Raw genomic sequence first — 14,650 nt, forward strand, 5'->3', positions numbered from 1 at the left:
TGTTCTTTTTCCAAAATATATTTGTTGAAGCATGAAACCTCCTGAACTTCTGATAAATGTTGCAGCCCCCCTTCCCACCCCATGCCAGTTAAATATCATTAATTTTGTCTGACACTCTCATCTCACAGATAGGGAGACATTCTTCCTATCACAATTTTGAATAGACACCTTAATAAACACCAAAATTCTTTTCAATTTTAACATGACAGATTTTTGATAAATAGAGTTGAAGTTTCAAAATTCACTTCAGTGGTTGATGGAGTATAAATTACTTATGTTGTATATTTTTTAAAAAACAAATTATGAGGAATCTGATATTGTCGAAGAAAAAACATCAAAGCTACTGATCAGGAAGTCAGTATACAGAAAGTGTTGCAAATTTGTCATTGTCTCATCAGGCACTGGAGAGATTAGTGGATATCCCTTATCCTGGAAATGTCTGATAGCTAAGCACTCGTATGTCTTCTCAGCTGTGTATAGTCATTTCCCACAGGGCATGGGAGGCAGTATTGTGTTCGTTTTTAAATATCTGCCCTGGTTGCATTTTTAGTAGAAAGAGATTCATAAAAATACTGATATTAAATAGATAGAAGAAATAGCCAGAGATGTGCTTTAATAATAATCATTTTTTTAAAAAAACATAAATTCTTCAGAAGACCTGACAGGCTCCAGTGGATGCATGTGTAAAGACCTGAGGAAAGAGTGAAATGGATTTTCCCAGAGGATTTTTTTATTCCTGAAAACATTGGAAAATCTTAGGCTGAGGGCAGAAGAAACAAAAGAAGTTTTCATCGACCCCTTTTCCTCTTCTAGACCTTTACATCCATACACATAGAAAGTATAAAGAGCTGTGACTTTACTCACGTGCTCTGAAAAGAAGCCTCCGTCTTGGGTAATAATGTTTACCTGGTCCTACATCTTCATTCCAGTACCTTGCACAACCTGACCCTCCACTTGGGAACCATTGATATGAGGCAACCACAGATATGAGAGAATAGAATGGGATCATTATGCTTTTGAAATTTCATTTTTATCAATGTTTGCAAAGAAGTTAACTTTTAATTTTGATCTTTAGCTCTGTACACTATTCTATGTGAGATACGAGGGGAAAGAACATATTCCTTTCGATTATATGTGAATCAAGGGAAAAGCACATTATTTTTTAAAAATCAGCAAGAATTGCCCACAGTTACTTAGATGCCCTTTTTAAGGGTATCACCACAAGCTTGTTTTACATAAAAAAGTTACAGTGGTCTCTCGGCTAGTATATAAGGAGACAGCAATAATGCACTACAGTGAAGTGATTTGAAATCTTTATTCCTAAATTTAGTAGAGCTGTGTGAAGACAATGGTGCAGATGGACAGTGAAGGTCTGCCACTAGTCCACTCTAAGCTTTTATGCATTTATAAAGAAATGCTATCTACACTGGGTGATGATGTAGGATCTGGTTGTTTTCATTATTATTTTTCAATCTTATCTGATTGTGTTTGCCTGCCTACATGTAACTTAAGGTTTTAAAGGGAGGAGACAGTTTGGGGGAGGATCAGCACCGAAAATTTTGGAACTTAATCAGAAGTGGTGAGTGTACCTGCAAAACAGGATGGTTGTTTGCTATATCTTTGAAGTCAGTTTCCTTTGTCTCTAGTTCCTTATCTGGCATGAGCTACAATTTGGGAGTGGGGGCAGGATTTTTGCCATCAACCGTCTTATTCTACACACAGCTTCAGAATAGTCGTTCTGGTTTTCCAAACACAGTATCATAGCCTAGTACATGTTGGGCACATGCAAATCAACATTTTCCATCTCTATGGCCATCATAATGGCCTTCAAATCCAATGTCAAAGCTTTGGAAACAGAAAACTGATATGTCCTTCTAAAAACAAGGGGAATGGAAGAACTGCATTCTCTTGAAAGTTAAATTATAACCTTTTCTTTCTGATTCTTTGAAGAAGACTGTACTAATAAAACTGCCAATTTCTTTCAGGTGGGTGTACATGGCATTAGAATAGAATTCATCAATGAAAAAGGATCAAAACGCACCGCCACCTACCTACCGGAGGTTGCAAAGGAGCAAGGTCATTGTTGTACTTTATTTCATATGATCTGGTGAAGAATTTAAACAAATATACAAATTGAAATGCGTTATCTGACCTTGCAGTTATGTCCGATAATTAAACAGTGTCAAATTATAAGAAATGACTCTTCCATCACTGCCACTGCAATGTCTGTATCAAGCCGGTGAAGTACTCACAGAAGTTGAATCCCTCCATTGAAGTTTGATGGCATAAACCCATAAGTGTAAATTTTTGAAAAAGCAGAATTTATATTAGTTGGGTTTCATTTTAGGCAACAATTTGCTACTGATTTGAAATGCCTTTTCCCATATTCCATTGTGGCATAAACAAGCTTTTTGTTTGACAATCAGCCACATAGTTCATTGTCATTGTAAGTATCAAATGTTTCATTCTTAGGTGGTTGCCATTACTCATCCTGCTAATATTAAGATTGTAGGTTTCCCATTAAGATCAGAGCATTGAGAAAACATGAAATATTAGTGTTTTATATGCTTGGTCTACACTTCCTAAACAGAATATTCCTATTTCACACATAGAGCATAGAACTATATGAACCAACATTGTAGCACAAAATAACTTTCCACTCTGTAAGTATTTTGTCCTTTCTTAGCAACTACTAAATTCTGGTTTCATGTTAGTTGAAATGAATCTTTTATCTTGGGGAGCTTTTCTTCTCATCAGAAAGCATTTGTAATTCAGTTTTCCCATGTTTGTCTTATAAATGTGACATACATAATAGCAAAATTTAGTGCCATTAAATCCCCAGATCAGAAAGTCTTCAAGGCAGTCACCTGAAAATTTATTTGGGTTGCTTTAGAAAATGTCTTAATCTCCTAGTATCATTAACTTTGTAAAGCATAAGTAAAAGATAGAGTGCTTCAGATATACCTTCCATGTCAGAACTAATAAAAAATACCCTTGAATACTGCACACAAACTTGAATGATTACAGAATTACAGAAGATACCATAAGGAACAACGGTTACTGTGAGGTAGTATGGGAATCCTAAATACTACTGAGTTGGCAAAATGGCATATAGGCTTTTCCTTCCCTTTTAAAGATGCCACTGTTAGCGGAAAGTACAACAGATATGGTTTGTTACAGTCATGACTGAGCAATTTCTGCCAGCCCCTTAGACCCCTTGCCTTCAAATGTGAAGATAAAGGAGCCAATGTTGTTTGATACTGTGAATTGCTAGAATTTAAGGAGTGTGCTGATGACCCTTCTCTTGTAGAGGATGAAACCTTAGCTCTTCTGTGTGATTGTTTTTAGGACCAAAAGATTTGACGGCATTTGGTAACAGTGATAGCTGACCTCTACAAGGTCATTTTGTGTTTAATGAAAGGTGTTTGTTACATGTGCTTGACTGATATTTTATCTGGTCAACTCTCCACAGGATGGGACCATATTCAGACCATAGACTCCTTATTGAGGAAAGGAGGATACAAAGCTCCAATTACTAATGAATTCAGGAAAACCATAAAACTGACCAGGTACAGAAAGCATTTTCGAGCACAAGGCTAACCTGTACATTTTGATGTGTATGCTATAATCCTTTGATTTCTTTGGTCTCTCTACACTTTTCTTTTCTGAAACAGAGTGGAAATGAATGGCAGGGTCATACTGAGGGTGGATACAATGGACCTCTGCTTGGCAGTAAACCCTGTATGATGTATGAGCCTATCTTTCCCATCTTTAGCTCTGTGTGATTACTCTGGCTTTTGTACGAGCAAGCCCTTGGAGACTTTAGACTACTTTATTGGCGAAAGTACTTGAATTAGCTATTGGCTAGCTTTTGACATTACTTAGCAGAACCCCAGGATTCTGATAAACAGTCCAAAAAATTCTAATTTAACCTCAGAATTTTGGCAGTGATAGAAGTCTACCATGAAAGCTTGCTAGCTTGCTGAAAAACACAATTAAGCTAAACTGAAATGCTATATAAATTTCAGCATGACAAAATAGGAATGCTTATTTAAAAAGGAAAATACCATACATTTTAGGAAAATGGGCTGCTGGTTCCATTTATTTGAATTCCATAAAACTACATTGAATGCTTATAGTCTGAAAATGGCCTATTCTCAGCTCGGAGGAGTGACAAATTCAAAAATGCCTCCATCTCTGCTCTCTTTGAGTTCACAGTGGAGGAAAATAGAAGGGACATGGACAAAATTATTAATCTAAACCATAATATGATGGGTAATATGCGATCCATTCCCATGAAGTGGGGAAAGAAGAATTCTAAGAGAGTGGGAGGGGGATAACAGATGGTTTCAAAGAGGTCCATTGCAGACTCAGTTTGAGGAATTGGTAGAATATTTGACAGATGCGAGTGTGCAGGAGGAAAGGGATTCCCTTAAGGAAGACCTTGTGAGCCAAGGGTGGTGATGTACAAAGAAAGTTAGGAGAATGCAAAATAGTCTGATTGGGCTGGTCTTTCAGTGTAATAGAGAAGCTGATCATTAGAGAAAAATATGGCCCAGAAGGTAGGTTGGGCAGACCAGTGAGGGTCCTGAGTTCCAGAGTAATTAGTTTGGACCTGATTCTATAGGCAGTTGGTAGCTATTGAAGGATTTTAATGAGATGAACTTGGGGAGGTAAAAGAATGGAATTGGAAATAGGAAAATAAACCAGGAAGCATTGGTATTATCTAAGAATCTGTGGCAACAGTCCAAAAGAGGTGCAACGGGGACCTTCACTGAAGCTGTGGCAGTGAGATGGGAAGAAAGGTGGGGATCGATATGAAAATACTGTGGAAGAAATGAAAGGACTGGGTCATCATTTAGAAATAAGGAAGTCAAGGCCTTAATATAGATTAAAGGGACCAACGTAATCCCTTTAACCAAAGTAGAGACAAGAAGAGCGTGGTGAGTTTATGCATTGATTTTGGATTTGAGGTGCTTCTTAGGATATCTATATAGAAATGTCTAGTAGGTCAATGAAAATGTACGCGCTCGTGGCTAAAGATGATTGAAATTATAAGGATAGGGTTCACTGTGGAGAGGTGGGCTGGTGAACAGTATAGAGTCAAAAGAACTGAATACAGAACCAAAAAAAAATTCTACAAGGCAGGGATGGAAGCATTCAGAGATAAGGAACAATCTGAGAGGCAGGGGAGAACTAGGGGCATGTGGAGGTATAGAACCCATAGCACCAGAGAGCTTCAAAAAGGGTGGGGTGAGCAAATGGAAAAGTTAAGCTGAATCAGAGGCAGCCTTCTGACAGCCATTTCTGTGGAAGAGTGGCAGCGGAAGCCAAGGAGCACTGAGCTGAGGAGTAGTGTGAGATGGGGATTGAAGGCAGAAAATATACATAACTGTTTGAGAAATGTGGCAATGAAAAGAAAGCCAGACATGGGGAAAAACAAGAGTTCAGGAGACCAGAATTAAGAAAAGTTGTTTTTGTTGTTGTTACTTAATGGTAAGACCTAAGTAGCTGTGTGGACAAAGAAAGGAACAGTAAAAGAATCAACTGAAGAGATGCATACTCCTGTTAGAAAACTGAGGCTGAAGGGGCAATAAGAATTTCTAAAAGAACAATTTAAACAAGGAGTAATAGAGTTCAAAGAGCACTGGACTCAGACTTTGGATTTCCAGGTTCTCATCTTAGCTTTGCTACTTACTACCTCTGTGACCTTGGGCAGTCACTGCTTCTCTCTTGGACCGCATTTGCTGGTCTATAAAAGTATCTCTAAGGTCCTTCCTAGCTCTGACAATGGCATGTCACTTATGTCTCGATGTTAACTTTTCTCTTCCCTGACTTTATTTCAGGTATCGTAGTGAAAAGATGACCCTGAGCTATGCTGAATACCTTGCTCATCGCCAGCATCATCATTTCCAAAATGGCATTGGGCATCCCCTTCCACCATACAACCATTATTCCTGACACTGAGCCGCACAACCAGTCACTGGGCCTCTCTGCAGACCTCTTCCCAGGAGACCCTACACCTTCTTGGTCTAGCTATCTCTTTTATTGTACCATTTTATGATGATAGTTTCCGTTGCCATGGTGAAGCTTCGACATCGTCAATTAAGATCATCATGGTAACGGGTAGGAAAATCGCATTTGTTAAGATCCTGTTTTATTATTTTAGATAATTGATTTTTTTGCAGCATATATAACTTTGGGGTTTTTGTTCCCTACAATATTATGTAGAATTTTGCTCTGCTATCTCAGTCAGGTTTCTGTTTTTCCGTCCTTCTTGCCTTTCTTTCTGTTTTGCTTCCTGTTTTCCTTCTTCCTTCCCTCCTTCCCTTCCTTTGACTGTGGATGGAAGAAAGTGTGCAGATTTTGGGGATTTTACTTGGGTTTGTCTTTAGTTTTCCTCAGTAAGATAGTGTGTGTGTGTGTGTGTGTGTGTGTGTGTGTGTGTGTGTGTGTGTATTTTTTTTTTTGATACCTGAGTTTTGGATTAATTCATATCAAATTCAGGTATTTGTATATTACTCTTGATTTTTGTCTGAAATTCACTTTGCTATGACAGTTTAGTAGTTGTGTCTTCACTCCTTAAGTATATGTTTTTCCCATGGTGAAAATATATGAACTTTAGTTCTAGTCGTGAGCATTCAAAGGTCCATGATAGGGCTTGTCACAGAGAGGGAAATTATTTATGCCTATTGTGCTGGTTACTATAGAAGAGACTGCCTGACCACTTTATAGAACCGATTTGCAAACTAAAACACTGTTTTTTGAGAAAGTACAAACTACCTTTCGAAAAGGCTACAGGAATCATTTATAAGAGCAGCAAATATTAGGAAGAGAGCAGATACAGAATTTAGTGCCTTTGAGAAGAATATAATTAAGTGGAATTAAGAGGGGTTAGAAAAAAGGCAATTTAGAAAAATATTCTTGTAAAATTTTATTGTTTCTATATGTGAAACAGCAGATTAGACAAATTTCTTACTCTTAAGTATTTTTTTAAGCTGAAAAAATTTATTTTGAGCAAATAACCAAAAAGAGACATTTGTCTATTTTATATTAATTTAAATTCATTAGCTCTAGGTTTCAATATATCATGATTGGCTAAAGTCAATTTTAGCTACCATCTAAAGATATGGTAAAAGTAATTTAGTGAAACAAAAGTTCATATTTGCCGTGATTTCAGATATGTTTGTCATGGGGACAATACTAGAGTTTTAGAGATACTATAAAATAGCTTGAATCTCTTTCTGCACTACATACTTTTGATAGAAACACATTTACTACATTGATAAGATGTTATGTCACACCTGTGAAAATGGAGTTGGCATTCAGACATGCCATAGTTAGAAAATAGCATCTGCAGGGATAGTCTTCCCGTGATGCATACAAAGAGAACTTCCTGATGTCAATAGGAGGTCCATGCATATATCCCCAGGAAAAATGACAGATTATTCTGGAGAAAGATGACCTTCATTTTATGGTTATGTGTGTGTGTCTGTGTGTCTGTGTGTGTCTCTGTGGTGTACATATATATATATATACATATATATATATATATTTCTCCATATATATGTGTATGTGTATATACATGGTATATATATATATTTTTTTTTTCATATATATATATATATATATATATATATATATATACCATACACACACACCCCTTTGGAAAAATATATATAACTTTTTTAAACAGGAAGCCAACATATCAAGTGATAAAGTATGCTGCAGAATATATATTCTAAAACTATAAGAAATATCACTGAATATCAAAATGATATAGTTTATACATATAGTTGCTGTGACAAGTGACAGACTGCTAGTTCAGAATTCAAAAATCCTTTCCTAGTTTGTGAGATAATTGGCTGAATTCCTTCTGCTTGCCACTGGGGCAAAGCAAACTGCTTTAGTTTTTGATGAGAGTTCTTAGAAGTTTGTTGGTATTCCTTCATCCACAGCATCCATTGTTGAAATAACCATTTTTAGTTGTGATGCCTTAACTAAGAAGCCAATTGTTAGCCTGAAATGCAATCTTGGTAGCCAGTTTCAATGAATCTAGAGATTAGTCAGAAAAAGCTGTTGGGCTTTAGAAAGAGATTTTCAGTCCTGTCATTTCTACTTGGGAGCATTTTGGAGCAGATTAGTCTTTCAGTATAAAAACAAGTGGCTACCTGATAGAAACTTTTCTTACCCTTATAGGGAAACTGAGCACAAGCTGAATGATATTGTCTGCTGCAAAAAAAAAAAAAAAAAAAAAAAAAAAAAAAAAAAAAAAAAAAAAAAAAAAAGTATATAAAATAAGCAAACTGAAGAGAGACAAAATAGACCAATATTATCGTGAAATCCATCTTATCCATCATCTCATCAGTTCAACACGCTCCTCGTCCCGGGTGAGCTTATGGTTAGAAGTTTTTTAGCAAAGATTTATTACATACATAGATGTGTGTGTGTACATATATTTATACATACATACATACATACATATATGTGTGTTTATTTAACGGTGCTAATCAATCTTGAGCAGGTCACGTGACTGGTCATGCGGACTCTAAAATCATATCAGATTTTTAAAAATCCTTGATATATGCAGATGTTATACAGATTTTCTTAGCAGTGTAATAATGTTATACTGAAGAAATAACCATCCTGCAGGCTTCAAAGGACGAGGTCAGCAATATTTCCCAACGTGGCTTGGGGGAAAAGGATAGTTTTGTCTCCTTTTGTATTCGAGTTAATGCAAGGTGCATTTTTGTCTCTAAGTAGCTGTTGACTAAAAGACTTTGTAGTGTAAAGGGTGTTATACAAACTGTAATGGTGTGCTTCAAACAAATGCTAGACCCTTTCACCTTTGTCGTATATACAAAGCTGTTAAATATGTGGTATGAATTAACTTTGAACATGTTGAAATATGTAGCATGTCTTTAACTCAGACAAAGATTCTAATTGCACAGGTTGTGTTTTAGCCAGTTGTGGTTTATTTGTTCAGAAACACAAATGTGAATTGCACTCTTATCATCAGAATATTATATGAGTTCAGTGATCTTTAAACAGCTCAGAAGTAATACTTGAACTTCATTTGAGTAGCACAAAGTTTACATAGCCCCTTTTAAATGTTAATTCGTTCCATTTAAGTTTTTTGTTTTCAAATGCAACTGGGTATTTTTCTTCTTGGAAATAGTACGTTCTTTGCTTTGGTATGTAGCAAAAGGCTTCCATTTCTGGAAGGGTTTTCTTGTTCTTAAACAAGGTCAGCCAGGTACCAGATTCTAAAAGAACAAACTGTCCCCCACCCCTCAAGTGGCCTTCTGACTGCACGAGAATGTGCTACTATCCTCTGTAGTCTCCCCTAACATGAGAGGTCGGTGAAATTGATGGAGGAAGTGCAAGGCTTGCTTCCCCCCACCCTTAAAGCTTAAAGCAGTTGTAATATTTTCAGTCCAGCACATACAGTCCCAATGCCCAGCACACCGGAAGTTTGTATACTGGCCTCTTGTCTTCAAATGTGCAGGAAATTTGAAACTGTCATCTGGAATAGGTTCCATCTCTTATGTGTGATAGATCAAACCAAAGAAGCCCCCAGCCATGCCCAAATGCTGCTTCAAAAGCCTGCCTTCCAGTCCTTACAAAAACCTTGCAGGATTAAATGTGTTAACTTTTTTATTTTTGTACAGTTTCTAAGTGATTTTTGCTAGTGATGTTAAAATGAATTAAGTTTATTTGAGGAGTGTGAGCATCTCCTCCACTTAAATAAACTGGTGACTTTCCTTTTATTTTTTAAAAGTGGAAACCCGTTGTGTGCCTCTCGATTTAAGGGTTTCTGATGACATTATTCTTAAGACCAGCATTGATCCTTTATATACAAAGATATGTTTTCCTTGTTTTTTATTACTATTTCAGAAGAAAATGAACCTTTTATTTTGCTCTGGACCCAGTAACTGCGCTGGTACATAGATGCACTGAGCAAACAAACTTTTGTAACCACCTCTGACTACTTTTGTATATCAAAGTTGATTACTTTTGAAATATTTGGATCTAGTTTCTAAGTTATTTTAGTGTTTTATATGTTCCCCAAAATTACTTTGAATCGGTCACCAGCATAATAATGAGTTCTTGGTGATACAATGGTGAGACTTGTAATGAGCAAAAAGCTACCTGGAGTAGCTCTTCTTTTCCTTCTCTCTTAGCAACCTGTTTTTTGATTACCGTAAGACATCACAGATTACCTAAAACCCCTTCCAGTATAAGTAGGCCCTCCTTCCTTCCACATTTAATTGCTTAATAGTTTGAAGAAACTATTGGAAATGGGCATTTTATATGACATGTATGGCTTTAAAATATTAAATATGAGCAAAAAAAAATATGAGAAGGTTTATGTGGGTCTGTAAGGTATGGCTGTGGAAAGATATTGTAGTAGTTTTGACACTATTGTTATTACCTTTAAAATCATTTACCCAATAAAATGTTAAAACTGAGTTATAAGCTTGTGTTTCTTTTTTAAGTTTCATCTGTCTCAACATAGGATCTTGGTCTCGTTGGTACTTCTTATTAAAAGGTTAACAGTTGAAGGCTCTGAAGGGAATATAGTTAGGAAGAGACACTGACTTATTGCCAAACTAGCACTTGGGGAACCTTACCTGCTGGCAACTGCTCCCTGCCAGATGATTTGCTGATGGCATCCTTTTGTCTGTTTCTGAATCCTGGTTTGCTGATATAGATTAGCGTTTATTTGGACACCCTAACCTGGCCACATCGATCCTTTAAGGATCCTTCAGATCCTTTGCCACAGATCTCAGGCAAGTATCAGACTTGAATTCTGGCAGGAGCTTAGCTGTGCTTAGGTCTGCTCTGGATTTCTTCCAAATCAGTCAGTGGATATTGGGCATTTCCTCTTTGTAAGCTGGTAGGGGGAAGCAGCAGTGCTATTCAGTGAAATCATCTGATGTGGGGACCCTCTCTCCTACCACCAAGGCTTGTCCATTTTCTGAGTACAGTACAGAGTCTGAAAATGCTCAAGATGCGATTGAGCATTTTCAGAGCTTGTAGGCACTCATACACACACTCGGCATACCACATGCTTATACTTATTACCGCTTATTTTTTCCAGTTCCAGATTGGTAACCCCAACTTGTGCTTGGGGGAAGCACCTGGAGGGTAGGGTAGAGCAACTAGTGACTTTCAAGGGCCAGATAAGAGCCTATGTCAAGAAAGGGTTCTCTCAGGGTGCTGCCTCTGCCTACTGTTGCCTTATCCCTTTCTCTCTGGAAAGGCTACCAAGGACATTGTTGAAATACCCTTGGCTCTTTCTAAAACATTTGCTGTCTCACTTTCATCATGCACATTTTAAGATCCGTTGCTAGATGAATATATCCAGGATGACTTTCTGTTACATTTTCCCAAAGCCCTGGTAACCATGTGAATTTTGTGACCCGTGCTCATGTCCATCACAGTGGCTAAAAACAGTGTTCTCAGATCCTGGAGGACTATTGTGGTTTTGAAGAGTGCTCCATAAAGGCAGCCATTTGCTCAGGGTTTACCTATTTTAATCATTCATATTTAATGGGATGTAAGATTTTTTAATCATTTAGACAATATTAATAGGTTCCGGTAGAATGAAGTAGTTTAATGAGACCACAGCATTCTTTTTTATAGTATTAGTGGTTAACTCTGGTCTGGACAAATTTCAACTTCAGTAATCACACTCCACCTACCTAAATTCTTCCCACAGTTTCAGCATTTCCACTTTAGATTTCATGCCCCACTGGACACTGTCTAAATAGCTTTACTGCTTCCGAGGGCAGGTGTGGGCATGTAGGATGAAGCAGTGCCTCTCTGTTGCTGGGAAATACTACCATATCTAAGGGGTCCTATCAGTGTTGAGGTAAGGGGAAGTCTGCAGTGGGGAAGTCACACCTGGATTCAGAGCTGCCAGCCAGGAGGGCCAGTGAATGACTGCCCATTCAGAGAATGGCTTTTCCCACTTCCTGCAGTTTCAGCCACATAAGCCAAGACAAGTGTGGGTTTGGGCTGGGTAAGCTCTGATAGGTTTCCATCTGTATGCTCAAGCTTTTCACCTACAGGAGGAAGAAATGAATGGGAGGATGAAAGTGAGGAAAGCCAGGGGTATACTGTTTTTGGCTACTGCATTAAAATACCTTCCTTGACACCTGTAGCCCCAGGTGGGACAATCTCATATTCCAAGCCTCAAACTTGTTGGAAGAAATCTTTCAAGAATTGGAGGGAATCACGTTAGATCTCAAGCACTGTTCTGAAGCCAATCTACCTCCTCACCCCAAGAGTTTGGTTACAACCTTGTTTAGAAATGACCCCTTAATAAAAACAATTGCTGTATATATACAATGGGATATTATTCAGCCATAAATAAGATTGAAATTCTGTCATCTGCAGCAACATGGATCAGCCTGGAGGACATTATGTTAAGTGAACTAAGCAAGACACAGAAAGCTAAAGAAGTTGATCTCATAGAAGTGGAGAGTAGAATAGTGGTTACTAGCAGCTGGGAAGGATTGAAAGAGTGAAAAGGGAGAGGTTGGTTAAAGCAGGGGTCCCCAGTCCCTGGGCCATGGACCAGAACTGATCTATGGCCTGTTAGGAACCAGGCCTCACAGCAGGAGGTGAGCAGTGGGAAAGCAAGCATTACCGCCTGAGCTCCACCTCTGGTCAGATCAGTGGGGGCATTAGATTGTCATAGGAGCACAAACTCTATTGTGAACTGCGCATGTGAGGGATCTAGGTTGTGTGTTGCTTATGAGAATCTAATGACACTTGCCCCATCTATGGAACAACTGTCTTCCATGAAACCAATCCTTGGTGCCAAAAAGGTTGGAGACCACTGGGTTAAATAATAGAAAAATACAAGTAGCCTGGAGGAATAAGTTCTGGTGTTCTACAGCACTGTAGGGTGTCTATAGATAAGAATTTAAGATATATCTTTGGATAAATACAAGACAGGATTTTGAATGTTCCCAACACAAATGATAAATGTCTGCTGTGACAGATTTGCTAATTATACCCTAATTTGACCACTATACGTTGTATGTATTGAAACATCAGTGTGTAGCCCATAAAAATGTGCAGTTATGTATCAATTTAAAAATTAAAAATTACCTCTTTATTTGTTTTGAAGGTACTGAGTATGTATCTTAAAATGGACCCGCCCAGAGAGCTGGTGGAGGGTGTATGCTGTATGTAAACCTACAAGCTGCACCTGGCAGCTTTTCATCACGACAGATGATTACTTAGTTTGACAGAGGTGAGATGTAGACTATGCTCTCTTGTCTGCAGCACACAGCTGGGCAGTGGCTGAATTACATGCCTCTGTGCTCACCAGCTGCCATAGCATCTTTGAGCTCATGCTCCCATTCTAAAGGGACATATCCAAGTCACAAAGGGTGGATAATTTGTTCCCCATTTAGTCTCCCTCCATGACGGGAGAAGCTCTTGGTTTTTCAATCAGAATCTTAGTTGGCACCTCATTATGTTAAAAATCAGATTGAAAACACTATTTCATTGCTATTAAGCACAAATGTATACAAGCTACTTATTAATGAGAACAAGGTTGTTTCGATGACTATAAAATGTTGCAATTGGGTTGAATGACAGTGAATAGTCTCAGCAGTCTACTTCTATGTTTTAGGTGTACAACAACAAGAACGTCCTGATTTGCACAGAGATCAGATTGCTGAATTTTGTGAAAGTGTGTACATATAGGTTTAAAGTGTAAAAACCCAGCATAGTCCACGGCTATCTGAAGCTAACAAGAAGTCAGGGCAGGAGAAGCCTGACTCCTGAGGTTTGAAGACAAATGAGTAATCTGACGGCTTCTACTAATCCACTGGTGGTCTTCAGTTGCCATTCTGGATATAACTTATTAAATGTTTGTTAAGTGTTTTTTGTTTTTATTACAGTTTCAAAACACAGCATATTTCAACACACATGTTTTTTGAATTAAATGTTTGTGGAGGGACAGGCACAGTGGTTCACTCCTGTAATCCCAGTACTTTGGGTGGCCAAGGCTGGCAGATCACCTGAGGTCAGGAGTTCAAGAACAACCTGGCCAACATGGCAAAAAATTAGCCAAGTATGTTGGTGCACACCTGTAATCCCAGCTACTCGGGCAGCTGAGGAAAGAGAATCGCTTGAACCCAGGAGCCAGAGATTGCAGTGAGCTGAGATCGCATACTGCACTCTGGCCTGGGTGAACAGAGCAGGACTTCATCAAAAGAAAAAAAAAATTATGGAAACTTGAGGCTGTTTTGACAGAACCCCAGGATCCCACAGGACAATCAAAACCACTGCTGGAGCCTCAACATGCCAGGTTATTTTGAGAGCTTTTGGGAAGCCATCATTTCATTTTTTTTTTTTTTTTGGCCTTTTCCTCCCACATGTCAAGCTCAACATGATCCATTTATATTTATTGAGTGCCTGTCCCTCCAGAGGCACAGCACCTTGCTTGGTTCCAGAATAAATATAGTATAATTTTGTAAGACAAATTAATAATCCATTCTGAGCTAAGAGTTGTAAGGAGCATATGAGTTTGGTCTAGTTGGGTAAAGTCCTTCAGACTGGGGCCCAGGTAGAGTTTTTTTTTTTTTGGCGGGGGGGCGGGGGGGCGGGGTTTCACTAAATAGCT

At 38.2% G+C, this 14,650-nt stretch overlaps 1 protein-coding gene across 5 annotated transcripts in view; it reads left to right on the forward strand.

The window, feature by feature from the left end:
• AMMECR1 (AMMECR nuclear protein 1) overlaps positions 1–14,650 on the forward strand; it is a 142,592-nt gene that overhangs the window by 117,405 nt on the left and 10,537 nt on the right. For 2 of the 5 annotated variants that reach the window (XM_074391760.1, XM_003935853.4), the window contains 3 exons: positions 1,986–2,076; positions 3,473–3,569; positions 5,847–8,306. In XM_074391760.1, coding sequence (XP_074247861.1) covers positions 1,986–2,076; positions 3,473–3,569; positions 5,847–5,961 — 303 coding nt within the window. In that variant the 3' untranslated portion in view covers positions 5,962–8,306. Of the gene's footprint in view, positions 1–1,985; positions 2,077–3,472; positions 3,570–5,846; positions 8,307–13,144; positions 14,336–14,650 lie in introns of those variants that run through there. The other 3 variants (XR_012515652.1, XR_012515651.1, XR_012515653.1) reach the window with 3 other exon arrangements.

The sequence above is a fragment of the Saimiri boliviensis genome, chromosome X, assembly GCF_048565385.1.
Source record: "Saimiri boliviensis isolate mSaiBol1 chromosome X, mSaiBol1.pri, whole genome shotgun sequence".
In the NCBI taxonomy this organism is placed as follows: domain Eukaryota; kingdom Metazoa; phylum Chordata; class Mammalia; order Primates; family Cebidae; genus Saimiri; species Saimiri boliviensis.